Here is a 14,140-nt window from a genome sequence, read left to right on the forward strand (position 1 = left end):
TGTTCAGCTCAATCTCGGTTTACGCTGCGCTGCGACGAGCCAACGTCCAGAACGGGTTTGATACGACCAAGAGGTTGAGCAGCCCACTTGTCCATCATGAAGACTGACCACTTGGCTAAGATATGCCTCCTTCATGCATGCAGCATATATCCCTAATTGCATTTATTCAATCCTCCTGGACAATATTCTTCATCAACCTCTGCAAGGGAGGTGACGATGAGGTGATATATGAATTATGGCTACCTTCACGCACATCTCAGCACTTCAAAACTTGTGTGTACACACTATAATGAGTATAGTCATATGAAGCTTAACCGATGTAAAAAAAAAGACTGGTGCAAAGAAAATAAAGGGCGCCTAGCCAGACAAAGTTGGACGAATCATGTTAGGGATGTCATTTCCCACCTCCTGTTTCTATACTTAGAGAACCACTTGATCGCAGGGAGTAGCTGAACATGTCCCTACATGCTCCTACATTCAGAGCAACTGCTTTTCTGTTGGCAAAAGGAGTTTGGACTCGCAAGTACATATAACAACGCCGTTGGTGTGGTTAAGCTAAGGCTTGTGTAAGGCCTTGCTCATTTCTTGGAACAAAGCGGACCTTGTACTTCTTGGGAATCGCAACCAGACTTGTGGGGTCCGAGTTCCCATTAATGGGATGCCAGTCAACGTCGTCGTGTGGTTCGATATAGAAACTGTTCAGAGTGCGCATGAAGACCAGGTACAGTTCACGGTTAGCAAGTAGTGAGCCGGCGCACATGCGATAGCCAATGCCATAGGTCAGCATGGGTGCATCTGGTTGTTCAAACCATCTCTCCGGTCTGAATTCCTCGGGATCGCTCCAAACTTCGGGGTCTAGGTGCGTACTCGTCAGCGTCAACAGCCATGGCGAAAGATCAATAATGGGTGAGCTCCTACCCATATTACAAGCCCAAGAATTCAAAAAGAAGACTGTGCCCTTCGGAATGACCTTGCCGTCGTAAGTGATGTCTTTGATAGAGGTCCGCGGAAGCGCAAGACGGAGGACGGTATAATATCTGTAAATTCTCAGTAATAATTTTCAGGCCGGACGAGCAAACCAAAGATTCAACTAAAGAATGGGATCTCAGACCTCAGGCATTCCCTCACGAGTGCAGCGACGTATGCGCACTTCTGGTCATCTTGGGCATTGCACAAGGGCTCATCCTCGCCGAACATGTCTTGGATCGCTTTTGCCGCCCTCTTCTGGATATCAGGGCGACGAGACAGTAGACAAAAACTCCAAGCCACGAGTGTGGTGATAGTGTCAAGGCCTCCGGAGAGCATGGTCAAGCTGATAGAGATGAGTTCTTCTTTATTCAATTTCGCTTCCTTGTCGAGGATAACGTTGGCTTGAATGCAAGGCTTGTGAATGCCTTTCTCCATCCGGTCATCCAGGTCCCGGTTAAGCGCATTAAGATATCGGTCACGCCGGTCTCTCATCTCTTTTGCTTTCCTCGAGTTAGTGCTGAAGGGGTTCAGCCGCAAGAGGGGAATGTAGTCCTGCAAATTGCCCGTGGTGCTTCTAAATTTGCTGAGCTCCTCCTCCACATGCGTAATCTCATCAAACAGATCTTCCTCTTGTGATGCCACTCGCACTCCCCAATTAAGCATCAAGGATAAACTCAGACTGAGACGCTGGATCATTGTCATAGGATCCACAGGTGTCTTTCCGCCATTTCCATATTTAAGAAGCTCTGCCACAAACGCCTTTGTCTCCACATCCAAGTGTGACACGTAAGACTCAACCGATGGCCGGTTGAGAGCCGATGCAGCGCCCTTTCTTCTCCTTTTCAGAGACTCACTATAGGGAGAAGTTCCGATTGTCGTTCCAGCGGTGTTCGAAACAATCTATTCGAGACGTTACTCTAGGCTCTAGGAGAGACCAAGTTAGGGAAGGCAGGATACGTTCTTTCACTTACTCTGTGAAAAGTATAGAACTCGGGTCTTGAGCTGAGGGCTTGCGCATTTTGACCGAAAAGGACCTTGGCTGCGGCAGCTGAGTTGACGACTATGACGGGTATATTACCCAGTTGAATTTGGTAGACGGTGCCATAGGTCTTCGACCATATACGGTACTGTTCAGCCGCATTTTTGCGAATTTGCGCCAGATTTCCGATCAAAGGGAGACCGCGGGGACCCTTGAATCCTGGTACGCGGGCAGATGCACGAATAAACTCATTTATGATGATATAAATTATCGGTACAACCAGTGCTGTGAGGGCCAGAGACTGGAGAGGGTGTCGAAGGACGTTGTGTTGCAATGAGGACACTGCTGCTGCTATCGCCATGATAAACGTAAAGTCCAGCAGAAACTCACTTGACCATGGCTGAGAGTTAATAGAGGGCGATGTCCATCTCACCCCGGATGTTAATATAGGGCAGACGTCTCTGACTGCTGCAACTGAACTGTTTGGTCTCTCATACCCCTTCCTCAGAGAGGAACATTTCCGCTCCTTCTAATGTATGTGACAGTCAACGCACGTCGATTCTCACCCCGCATTTTCTAGCCAGAAAGAAGCCGGGGGTAGCATGCCGAAGTTTCAATGCAGTGCAGGGCTTCATTCGTTGCGTGTGTGGGATGGGCTGGTGTTGCCGAGGGAATTCCGCCTCCGGAACAATTCCGCCATGTTTTCATTTTTGTTAGTGGGCAACGAATCAATCAATAACCCACGCGTTCCCTCTACATAAATTCCGAGCCTTCAGGAGCTCATAAGTCAGTGGCACTTCACCGAATCGAGCCCATCGACATATGTCAAAACGTTGAGAACGTCGCCATGCTCGTTTGAACGCCCGGTGTTCCTCGAATTGAGAGCACAAGCGCATGCAAATTTGGAATACTACACGTCCAGAATCTAGCACCCGTAGGGTGCTACGGAAGGTGTCATGCTACTAAATGCACTCTACCGAGCCAAGAAATCGAATACCATGATGGCAATCTTCAGGAACCATCTGAGATGTTGGTTGCGACCTGTGACAGAATAGAGAGTACCCTACTTTTGAGAGACCTCCTTCTCAGAGAATCGAAGTATGAAAGCATGGCTTTTGGGGTTCAATTAATTGGCGGAAAAATAATCAGGGACCCTTAAGCCTCACGCACAGATGACCGAGGTCATTAAGATAAGGTTGTTGGTGCTTTCCCGGCAGGGACATCTTATTTAGGATTATTGTACGTCTCGAGTCTGGACTATCTGACTCATTCTACGAAGTACTCTGTACGAACTATGAAGTACTAAGGTAGGTTAAGGTAGTGGGATACTCCGTACCTAGCTTTTCTAATGGTAGGCATGGTGGGCCGTAGGGCACGGCACGGCGGCCGACAGAGCCTTCAATCTGCTTTACGTATCGTCAATCACCATGGATTAAGTTAAGGCCATTAAAAAGGTTAGAGGCTGAAGGGAAGCCAAAGTCGCCTTATTTCGGAATTGAGACTGGAATGAATGGGTAGCATTACTATTCGCGGCTCCTTCTCGTGTCAACCAAGGAACCCTTATGAGCTAGACTGATATTCCATTATCAATATTTCCCTTGACAGTTTGATCCGACTTCAAGGGTAGATACTCATCATCGAGCCGAGAAATTTGAAATATTAATTGGAAGTTGCTCCGTAGCTTCCCATTTAGACTTATTATCCAACAATCCCTCGGTTTCTTGTCTATTGGGGGGTTTTCCACCTGAGAAGACAGGGATTACTGCTAAACCGGGGCACCTTATGAGTTATGAGTCATGTATGAGCTTTTGCTATTCAGATCTTTGAAACCGGATCTAGGTGTGATATAATAATCCCCACCATGCTTAGAATTACAGGTCAAGGTACCTCTCTAGTCTCTACAGAGTACTCCGTATCCACTCCAAGTACATTTGCCGCTAAATCCCAACCAGCTAATTGAAGAAGAGGACGAGCTTGAATAATAGTACGAACTATCTATGGGATAAGTTCAATGATGAAGGTTTTTGAGCCTACCACCTACAGGGCAGTTAAGCTAGGAGCTTAGTACTCCGCAAGGTATCTAGTAGTTCGTACACCATGTACACCATACCAGCGTACAGTCTTCTAAGGTACATAGTCTAGCCTGGTCGATCAGCTATCTACGAAGTAGACCACAAAAATTTGCTGGTCACATGCCGGCAATCAGCTCGGGAACCCTGTCCGAAATAGTGGATTAACTCTACCCACGCCGGGGACTGCCGAGATTCTAATTGGTGGGACAATACTGATAGTGACACCGTCTTTGTGGTCCACCCCCATTCTGCCTTTTGATCATTCCTCCAGTCCAATCCTTCATTCCCTGTTATGGGCTGTGGCGACAGGTGACTGGCGGGAAATTACGTAGGTAAGGTAAGGCAAGGTACCCGCGGGGCCTTTCATTTTTAGGTAACTTGTGCTCCGGAGGCTTTATGACGCATCAGAAGAGAGAAAGTTACCCGGAGCAGCTTGTTGAACAGAATCGACTTTTTATTGCTAATGACAGGTTGGCCGACTTTTACTCCGTACGCTGAGTGCTACCCAAAGTACGCATCTTCCAAAGGTTGAGGTGCTTTCCCTTCGTGGTGCATACAATAAGCAGGCAAGGTACCTTAGTCATTTCATTCTGTCGTTTGTTATTGTTTTCTTGTATTTTTTTTTCCTTATTATTCTATGTTTTATTGCCTATTTTATTATTAATTAATAGGTACTGTTTATCTGCAAGGCTTGTGAGAGTTATTAGCTGAGTAGTTCGTCCCTAAAGTCCGAATACTGGTTCCTTCGAGTTAACTTTTCAAAGATCTCACCGCCTACGTGATTGGCATCCGAAGACGTAGTACTTATGGTCAAGACGACGGAGTATCTATTACCGTTATATATTGTCGAAGTCTCGATCTATCCCACCATCCTCTTTATACCTTTTCTGTCTCTTGAACCTTCCACTCCCCCGTTCTTCTCTCTCCTCTCCCCTCCCCCGGCTGCCCAATTCATAGATCCTAATTCCATAGTATAGGTATGTATTGCAGTCTCTGATCCTCTTCTACATCTCCCTCTTATTCATATCCACTCTCAAGTGACTGGTTTCGTCATCGCTTGTGCCCGTTACCAACCCGCGTTGCTGGCCCTGCACAGCTGTACTCTATATATTTCATTTTGTGGCCCTGCGTACTTACTCTGATGCCTTTTTTTTTTTTTTTTTTTTTTTTAGCTGTGCCTGCCAACTAATCCATCTATCTAAGCGAATCGGATTTTCATCTCGCGCATTGGACCAAGTCGCAACTACCGATCATTCTCGACTGCCGATCCGCAAGCCGAGATACAGCTTCCATAGATTCATTCACATATTATGGCCGCTCGTCACTCTCGCAAGTTTCTGAGACCTCTGCTCTACACATCTGCTGCGGCAGCAACAGGAGCTGGTGTCCTCTACATCTCATACCGCCCCCGCAATATTCCTGGCTCGGAAGCGCCCGCCGTACCACCGCCTGGCTACCATGAAGGGAAGCTTGTCCCTCCCAGCTTCCCTGCGATAAAATCGCGGCTAGAGCAGATTGAAGACCTCAAACGGAGTTCTTCTGGCAATGACGATGAATACGACCTTCTAGTTATTGGCGGCGGCGCTACCGGCTCGGGAATAGCGCTTGACGCCGCAACTCGAGGTCTGAAAGTAGCTGTTGTGGAAAGAGATGACTTTAGCGCCGGCACTAGCAGCAAGAGTACAAAACTTGTACACGGTGGGGTTCGATATCTCGAGAAGGCTGTGTGGGAGTTGGATTATAATCAGTAAGGACGCCCTCAATTGCACCCACAACACGACCAGCAGAGGTCCACAACTCGACTTCTAGCCACTAACAACTTTGGCTGGATCACAGATATAAACTTGTGAAGGAGGCATTGAGAGAGCGCAAATACTTTTTGAATACAGCGCCCCATCTCTCCAGTTGGCTTCCTATCATGGTGCCAGTGCAAAAATGGTGGCAAGCGCCTTACTTCTGGGCCGGTACAAAGGCCTATGACTGGTTGGCCGGCTCCGAAGGCATAGAGAGCTCATATTTTCTCACCAAGAGCAAGGCCATTGATGCGTTCCCCATGTTGAGAAGGGACAACCTCGTCGGTGCGATGGTTTACTATGGTATGTGTCCTGCCACGCCACATCAGATGCTTGCGTTTGGCGGGCTACATGCTAATGTCCTGCAGATGGAGCGCACAATGATTCTCGGATGAATGTGTCTTTAGCAATGACTGCAGCTTTGTATGGAAGCACAGTCGTCAACCACATGCAGGTTACGGGCTTAACCAAAGATGAAACAGGAAAATTGAATGGGGCCCGCGTGAAGGACTTGATTCCGGGAAAGAGTGGTCAAGAGACAGAGGAATTCACAGTCAGAGCTAAGGGTATTATCAACGCCACTGGTCCCTTCACTGATTCCATCCGGAAAATGGACGAGCCCGATGTCAAAGAGATTGTAGCTCCCAGTGCTGGCGTTCACGTCATCCTTCCGGGCTACTACAGCCCCTCGAAAATGGGCCTCATTGATCCGTCTACTTCCGATGGGCGCGTCATCTTCTTTCTTCCGTGGCAGGGCAACACTATAGCCGGTACGACAGATCAGCCGACGGAGATCACGACCCAGCCCGAGCCTTCTGAAAAGGACATCAACTGGATTCTCTCTGAAGTTCGCGGCTACCTGGCCCCAGATATTAATGTCGAACGAAGTGATGTGCTTGCTGCTTGGTCCGGAATCCGCCCGTTGGTTCGTGACCCTAAAGTGAAGAGCTCCGAAGCCTTGGTTCGCAACCATCTAATCTCCGTTTCTCCGTCTGGGCTGTTGACTTGCGCTGGCGGCAAATGGACCACCTACCGTCAAATGGCCGAGGAAGCCGTGGACGAGGCGATCAAGGTGTTCGGCCTGAAACCCCGGGCGGTTTCCCAGGTTCCGGACATCAGTGGTGTTGGTGGAAGTGGTCTGGTCTCCGACGGTGCCGTACTTGATGGTAGTTGCCAGACCCACCAAGTCCGCTTGATTGGAGCCCATGGATACTCCAAAACCCTCTTCATCAACCTCATCCAACACTTCGGCCTCGAGACTGACGTGGCCAAGCATCTGACTGAATCTTATGGCGACCGCGCATGGCAGGTTGCAGCTCTGTCTGCTCCGACAGATGCTCGCTTCCCCCTCCGAGGCCGACGTATCTCGGCGATGTATCCGTTCATTGACGGTGAAGTTCGCTATGCCGTCCGCCACGAATATGCTCAAACTGCAGTTGATGTCATTGCGCGCAGAACCCGGTTAGCTTTCCTCAATGCTGAAGCGGCACTTGAAGCTCTTCCTGGAATCATCGACTTGATGGGCGCTGAACTCAACTGGGACGACAAGCGAAAGGAAGTCGAATGGAAGGACTCCGTTTCGTTCCTTTCGTCAATGGGACTTCCCAAGTCTCTTCTTGGAATGTCCAGATCGGAGGTCGAGGCAGGCAGGGTGAAGGAATTAGACCTTGCGGAGCGGAAATCGTCGAGAACCGGTGAGTGGGCAATGCAATATCTCTTTGTTGGCTAGGCTAATTAAATGTCCAGAGCCACCAGCAGACATGCTCAACGGTGATAAGAGCAAGGGTAGCTCAAAATCGTCTGATCCGTTGATCAGCCCTGACTCCCCGGCCAATAAATAGCCATGATAATGATATATAGATAGCGAGATTTTGTAATATATGTTGAAAATGTCCTTTTTTTTCAATGTGCCTATAGATCCTTGATATTTTCACTCTTTGCATTGTTGACACGGTCCATTTTTCTCCGTGCTTCAGCAGAATCACAACGTGTGTCATTGCTGCAGCCAGTGCGATGCAAATGGAATACAGAAGCATACTTTTGTCAACCAGCTACCACGAGTAGCATTTGCAGCTCCTGACAGGGCTTCAAAGAAGAGATGTGTCTGAGGACGGCGTTCAGGCATGAAGTACAGCTTGCTTGACAGCGACTGTGAAGTCCATGGGAAATCCCACGTTGCCGTTTGGTTGCAAGTTGAGCAAAAAGACAAAAGTTAGTATAGTAATAGGAATAATGGATTAAAGGTCGTGCCCGGAATCGAACCAGGATTGCCAGAATCAGAATCTGGAGTGATAACCATTACCGGACACAACCTGCTCCTGTTGAAAACCGTCCGACTTTGAACCTATGAGCCTTTTCCGTATAGTACAACGAATTACACTGGCTAATAACTACCTACTAGTATGACCCCAATTAAAGGCCGGTTGATATTATTACTACCACTTACTCCTCGTAGTGAACCACCATCCCCCTGACAATGGTCCTCAGCGACCAAGGCATTATTAGGCACATGGGGCCGGGCCCTAAGGGGTCCAGAGGGTTGGCGGTATATAAGCATGATTCAATGCTGACATTCTAATAGTAATGCTATAGACAACAGCTGCCCAGAACACTAACTCCTTATATAAAGATAGATGTCATTTATCAATCCTGGCGGGACGATCAGGATGATTGACCAAAAAGAAATATGATAGCTAGGACAAGGGGTAGTAAGTATAGTAACAAGGTCGCGCCCGGAATCGAACCAGGATTGCCAGAATCAGAATCTGGAGTGATAACCATTACTACACAACCGACGATGGTATCGAGCCTGAAATTAGTGATTTATAAAGGTTATAAAGAATGAGAGTAAGATCATAGCAGACAAGTGCTTCCCAAAAAACGGAGTGCAAAACGAAGGCCATGTACCATACCTACAATAACATTCCAGGTTGTCGTAATCCACTCTAGATTTAATCATAGGCCCTGTCCTGTATTGATCTGCCCCAGTGCAGCTCTTTAAATTTTCAAACTAATTCCTAGTACATGCATGGGAAAGCTAAAGCTTCATAGCTGCGCATGCCATTTCGAAAGAGTAACCAGGGCTCTGGAGGGAAATAGAAACAACTGTACTCGGAGCTGTTGAAGTGGCAAGACGTTTCTGCCTGTAGCTAATAAATGTGGTTGCTTAGAATGCATCAATGTCTGGTTCTGTGTGGTTTTTCTAACAAGTCACGGTGCATCAGGATGTGACCTCTATGTAGAGCACAGACTGCGTGTTTAGCTAGATACGATCTCCTATATTAACCTTAGGGAAAGATACAGGAGTTCCTTGGATCAAAACCACATGTAGTATCCATACATACGAATTTGCGCCTCTATATATAATAAAAAGCAAAATTTAAATTCCTGCTCCCAGACACTTGGTTGACTATGGTAATGGTTATCACTCCAGATTCTGATTCTGGCAATCCTGGTTCGATTCCGGGCACGACCTTATACTTTTTTATCTCGTTTACTCCTTTCCTTTGCCTGTTTTTCTTCCCATGCCATATATATACAATTGTCAAGCAACATAAATAATGAGCAACTTGTTGTTGTAAGGAGTCTACACTGTGCTCTACTATATAGGTCCGGATTCGGGAGATGGAGGCATCTCGCGGTAATGTTAGTCTTTGGTCATGTGGTAATCCTGAAACCGACTGAGTTTCTTACAGTCTTACTTACTGGAGAATATAGTACCTTAGTAGATTAAATCTGGGACTACCTACATGGTCACTAAGTTAGGTCACTCTTTTGCATCACCTAATGTAGTATAAGCCAATCATATTTCTTGTTCAAAAATTGTCTGTCCATTAAACTAAGGTATAACCAACAGTACCTAGCTTTGACCAACCCATCTGCAACCACTAAATTCCATTCATAAGTAGGACACGATACTCTGATCGACCTAACTTGGTCATGATAATTATGAAGGAGGATGTCACAGCCTGTGCAGATAACTGTTCCTATGAGTGGGAATTAATCACCTGGTGCCTATATGACCAGTAGTTCACTGGCATGATCAACGTATTGAATGCGACTGAGGAGGCCAGAACCGAAAAGACAGCCGTGGCCCAAGCCCAACGAATCATTTTGGCGAACAGGTTGACCCAGCCTGAGCAGTGGTAGCCCGAGTTCAAGACCTGATATGGAAAAGAACCAAAATTATTACACCTCGATGTTTTTACAGATACATATTTGAGAATCAATGCCGCTCTTGACTCGGAAAACCTCGCAGCACAGCTGCATCGAGTCAAATCCGAATGTTGTAGTGGGGATTGGGTTCAGGCGAAGTGTGGTGCTGAGCCTGAACCGAAGATCATAAAAGTGATTAAGGTCGTCCGGCCAAAGAAAAACTATCTCCGCACATATAGAGGACGGCCATTCCTGCTGACGTCCTCCCAGGCACATGCAGAAGACACAGACGAGTTCCCAATGCTGGGTTAAACCCGGCAATATCGTCCAACGGAAGTTATTTCGTCCAGCGCTCCCAATTCTTGTGGTCGCAGGTACAGTTGCCAGCTAGGCATGGTCAGACAGTAACCCTGACCCCGTGGATTACAGCTCAAATGTCACAGCCAGCTGCACACAGAAACGTTGATTTTTGATGGTCAGATTTCACTCTTCAGCCTTTAAGAGTCATGGACGGTCAGGCTTGACATGCAACCGAAGCGTGTGGTCCTCCTGGGTCAAGTCGAGACACTTGTGGTTTTCGCGCATGTCACTGAAAGCCAGGTGCCGTTTGCACAGCAGCAAGTGCTATGTCTTACTTCCATCACTGCTTGCGCTGTTCCCACGGTAATTGTTCCAGAACCGTTCCACTGCCAACTGGGCAATCCGGTTATGGCGATATCTGCCACGGAAATAGTTGAATAATGCAAATTCGTCCCCATCCAGCACATAGCTATCTGGCGCATTCTGTATCCTTTGCCACAGATTCGTGATGGCGGCCTCGAGTATGGCGGTCGTGCGTCGATCAACAGCATCAGGCTCGCAGTTACGGGCACGCTCCAGTGCTTCGCGGACGTTGGAACCATCTGTAGGTGCTGCGGAATTGGCCATTTGTCACGGTTTGAGAGTGATGATCCTCGACACCTTGAGAGATATCTAGGGCTGTCTGCGCGTGGGCGTTTCGAAGGAAATAGAAACGCTAGCAAGTACTCCGTAGCTGGGTTACCGATTCAGACAATTGACAGAGGGAACAAACAGAGTGGAAGAGAAAAGAACAGAACGAAAGGAAAAGGGAAAGGAGAAAGAAAGAAAAAAAAGCACCAGAGAGCAGCGAGAGATTATTTTCAGAAATTTAAATATATCGATCGAAATCCCTGGCAAAATGCGTACTCGAGGAGAACCCCCTCCAAATCTGTCAAATTAATGCAGCCAGGGTGGAGAAGGGAGGGCAATCGTGGATCGAATCTCCTACAAGGGATCGAGAGAAGTCGGGAACGGCTACATATTGTTGGCCTTTGGGAGATCTGCCGTTTCTTTTGTCTTTTCCTCTGTTCATACGCCCTACAGGCAGTCTCGCACTTTCGCACGCGAGCCATTCGCAACGCGTGTGTTCGACATCTGACAAATCAGTCGACGCAACAGCCGATTGCGATTGCAGAAGATACAGCAAAGGAAGACTAAGGTAGACAGAGCCTAGAGATCTTTTAGCGCGCTGATAGGACTCTCATAAGCAGTTTGTTCTGTTTTCAAGTGTTCATAATTCAGTAACAACGACCATGTGGCAGGTGGAGTCTTGGTACGGGACGGGCATACCCGCTGTAGGCTGTAGACCTCTATAGCAGAGACGCCTGAAACGAACAGACTTGACTAAGTTAAGGTAGAGGTATGTAAGTCACTTGGTCTACCTGTACTCCGGATCTACCGCCGTAGCCCGACTGCCTGAGACTGATTCCAACGCTAATCGATCCCTTGTCGAGTTGGCGTAACGGCTTTTCTCCCTGTCAACCGACGAATCATATATCGACCCACCCACGGTTTGCACCTTGTGTGAAATTGCTGTCTGGCGGCCATCACTGAAACCAGCTCCTCCTGCTAGGCCAGTAGTAAAAGTACTACTCTGACTACTGACTAAGAACTACTTGCAGCGGAGAGTGACGGTCGTGAACTCGAGAGCCGGGCACTCGGTGTACGTACGGACTACTCCCTACAGGATACACAAATTCTTGTTTGAGTATCGGAGTAATCCCCAAGTGTTTGGCGCTTACACGAAACAAATACGTGATTTCCCTGTATGGTCTCGGTCTTGGAAGTTCAGAGGTGGGTACTACTTTATATAGGCGGACTACGTACTACCCACTACGGAACATGTCCAGTATCAATTCATTTTACCGTTCGTCGATGACTGGCAAAGTCCGACTCTTCCACTACATGCCACACCAACCATGGATGTCACTTGGACACCGTGTCCAGTGCATGAGTTAAGTGGAGATTGGTGGTTACTTCTAGTAGTGAATTCGAGTAGTGACTAGTGAGTGAAGCGAATCAACCGATATGGTCGACGGAAAGCCAGACAATTGAATGACTCGCATGATCGCACTTGGTTCAAATTTATGGCTTCGAAAATTGCCTTCAATCTCGTGATCATCCATTGTGGCTAGATAGTCGGTAGTATGAATCAAATACTCCCATGCAGTCAAGGGGTGTCTCGGAGGTCCTGCCATTGTCCCAACTTGGGAGGACAAGGAAACACGCCGGTGGAATTTGGGCTATGCGAGTATCAGATTCCCCGGCTTTCCCTCACTGGTATTCAGTAATGATGGTTGCAGGCGAGTACCAGGTACTTCTCCATGCAAGTATCCATGTCCTATGACATAAGGTGGTGCAGATAGTCTTTCCAAAGGCAATATGTAGGTAATGATCTTCCACTCTGTCGGCCCTAGGAACCCGACAAGGACATCTTACTGTTAAGCTTACCGACTTCCTTTTCCGAATGAATTCCTCCGCGGTGCGAAAATCAAAAAGAAAAGGGGAAGGGCGAAGAAGGAAGAAGGAAGCAAAAGTATATATGAATGCGATATCACCCGATTAGATCATGACAATGACACTCGGGACCGACTGTCATGAAACCTAGGTTGATGCAGTGGCTGACCTTATTGTCCTGCTCGGGGACGATCATGAATCCTCACTCTATCTCTCACTTGCGCTCGAAATTCACATTGTTACCATCGCGGCTGGTTGAATGTGATGATATAGTCATAGGTTAATTACATGTCAATCCTCTGGGAAGGAAAGCACTCCGTGCTATTATTGAATTATAATACCACTAGGCCAAAAGGGTGTCCGGACATGGTCCTCATCAGTCTAGGGTCTTATATCCATAGTCATAGTGGTAGTATATTTTTAATAGCTATGCATACTGGTTCTTGCCGAGAATCTCGCAGCCAGGTGTACCGAAATACCTGTTGTTGTCTGAATGAAGCTGTCTGCTTCCGGTGTACGAAGTATTGAGGAATTATATCCTTGACATAGTGCGTCTTTATCCAGATGAGCGTACTATGTTCCATAATAATCATAGTTATAATTATTATATATCTAGCCGCGTTGATTTACTATCAGATGGGGGGGGACAACTGACAATTCGACCAGCGTTCTCACTTCGGGCCCCAGGGCAATTGGTATTCGGGAAGCCGGAGTGGTATGATGGGCATACACGAAGGATTTTTGCAAGTTTGCAGCAAATGACCATACAGGAGTGGGCAACATATAAGGTACCCTGGTCCGGAGGCCTGAAATGATCATTTGAGAGGTTGATGACGGAAAGGTTCAAAGTACTGTATCCCCAATGCTGCCCAGGAAGGCAGAGCTGTATAGATCAGCGTACCTATGATTGTACATCGTGTTACTTAAGGTAAGGTACCTTTATGGTGGAAATGATACTGAGACAATCTGTTACACTGAGCTCGGATCGGAGTTCCTTCTCAATGATGCTTAGCCCCATTCCATATTTAGAGGTAGTTGTTAACTTGTCTCTTATCATTATCAATGATAGCACATCACCAAATGTAATCACTTGAGGCTGATGTTATTTAAAAAAAAAAAAAAAAAAAAAAAAAAGGAAGAGAAAAAAAGGAGAAGGAATACTCTGTAGTATCTACATGGCTAAAACTACCAACCTTACCTGTATGCGTCATCATTAGAAAGACATTACAAGCTTAAGCTTACACATTCTAATACCATCACTTATTTTAAGACTGATGCTTAGTTATAGTTATCGCGGATGATATAAATTGTCATACATAAACTAAGGAGCCTAGGCTTTTAACAAGGGAGTGAATCTAAAAGTAACTAGAACAGCA

At 47.0% G+C, this 14,140-nt stretch overlaps 3 protein-coding genes and 3 non-coding genes across 6 annotated transcripts; 2 read left to right on the forward strand and 4 right to left on the reverse strand.

Moving 5' to 3' along the window:
- Positions 1-550: 550 nt before the first annotated feature.
- Aspvir_006709 (cytochrome P450) lies at positions 551-2,309 on the reverse strand (the record flags this gene model as incomplete). Its single annotated transcript, XM_043269904.1, has 4 exons — positions 551-855; positions 919-1,037; positions 1,112-1,869; positions 1,941-2,309. 4 exons carry the CDS (start codon positions 2,307-2,309, stop codon positions 551-553), a joined length of 1,551 nt encoding a protein of 516 aa, XP_043125839.1.
- Positions 2,310-5,330: 3,021 nt separating this feature from the next.
- Positions 5,331-7,654, forward strand: Aspvir_006710 (glycerol-3-phosphate dehydrogenase GUT2; the record flags this gene model as incomplete). The annotated part of the gene is made up of 4 exons (XM_043269905.1): positions 5,331-5,767; positions 5,857-6,116; positions 6,182-7,507; positions 7,560-7,654. 4 exons carry the CDS (start codon positions 5,331-5,333, stop codon positions 7,652-7,654), a joined length of 2,118 nt encoding a protein of 705 aa, XP_043125840.1.
- Positions 7,655-8,054: 400 nt separating this feature from the next.
- Positions 8,055-8,126, reverse strand: Aspvir_006711. The gene has a single exon. It is a non-coding gene; the product is annotated as a tRNA-Gln (tRNA).
- A 410-nt stretch (positions 8,127-8,536) lies between these two features.
- Aspvir_006712 lies at positions 8,537-8,606 on the reverse strand. The gene has a single exon. It is a non-coding gene; the product is annotated as a tRNA-Gln (tRNA).
- Positions 8,607-9,216: 610 nt separating this feature from the next.
- Positions 9,217-9,288, forward strand: Aspvir_006713. The gene has a single exon. It is a non-coding gene; the product is annotated as a tRNA-Gln (tRNA).
- A 1,304-nt stretch (positions 9,289-10,592) lies between these two features.
- On the reverse strand, positions 10,593-10,895 carry Aspvir_006714 (uncharacterized protein; the record flags this gene model as incomplete). Its single annotated transcript, XM_043269906.1, has 1 exon — positions 10,593-10,895. One exon carries the CDS (start codon positions 10,893-10,895, stop codon positions 10,593-10,595), a length of 303 nt encoding a protein of 100 aa, XP_043125841.1.
- Between the last annotated feature and the right edge of the window lie 3,245 nt (positions 10,896-14,140).

Source organism: Aspergillus viridinutans (assembly GCF_018404265.1).
Source record: "Aspergillus viridinutans IFM 47045 DNA, scaffold_4, whole genome shotgun sequence".
In the NCBI taxonomy this organism is placed as follows: Eukaryota; Fungi; Ascomycota; class Eurotiomycetes; order Eurotiales; family Aspergillaceae; genus Aspergillus; species Aspergillus viridinutans.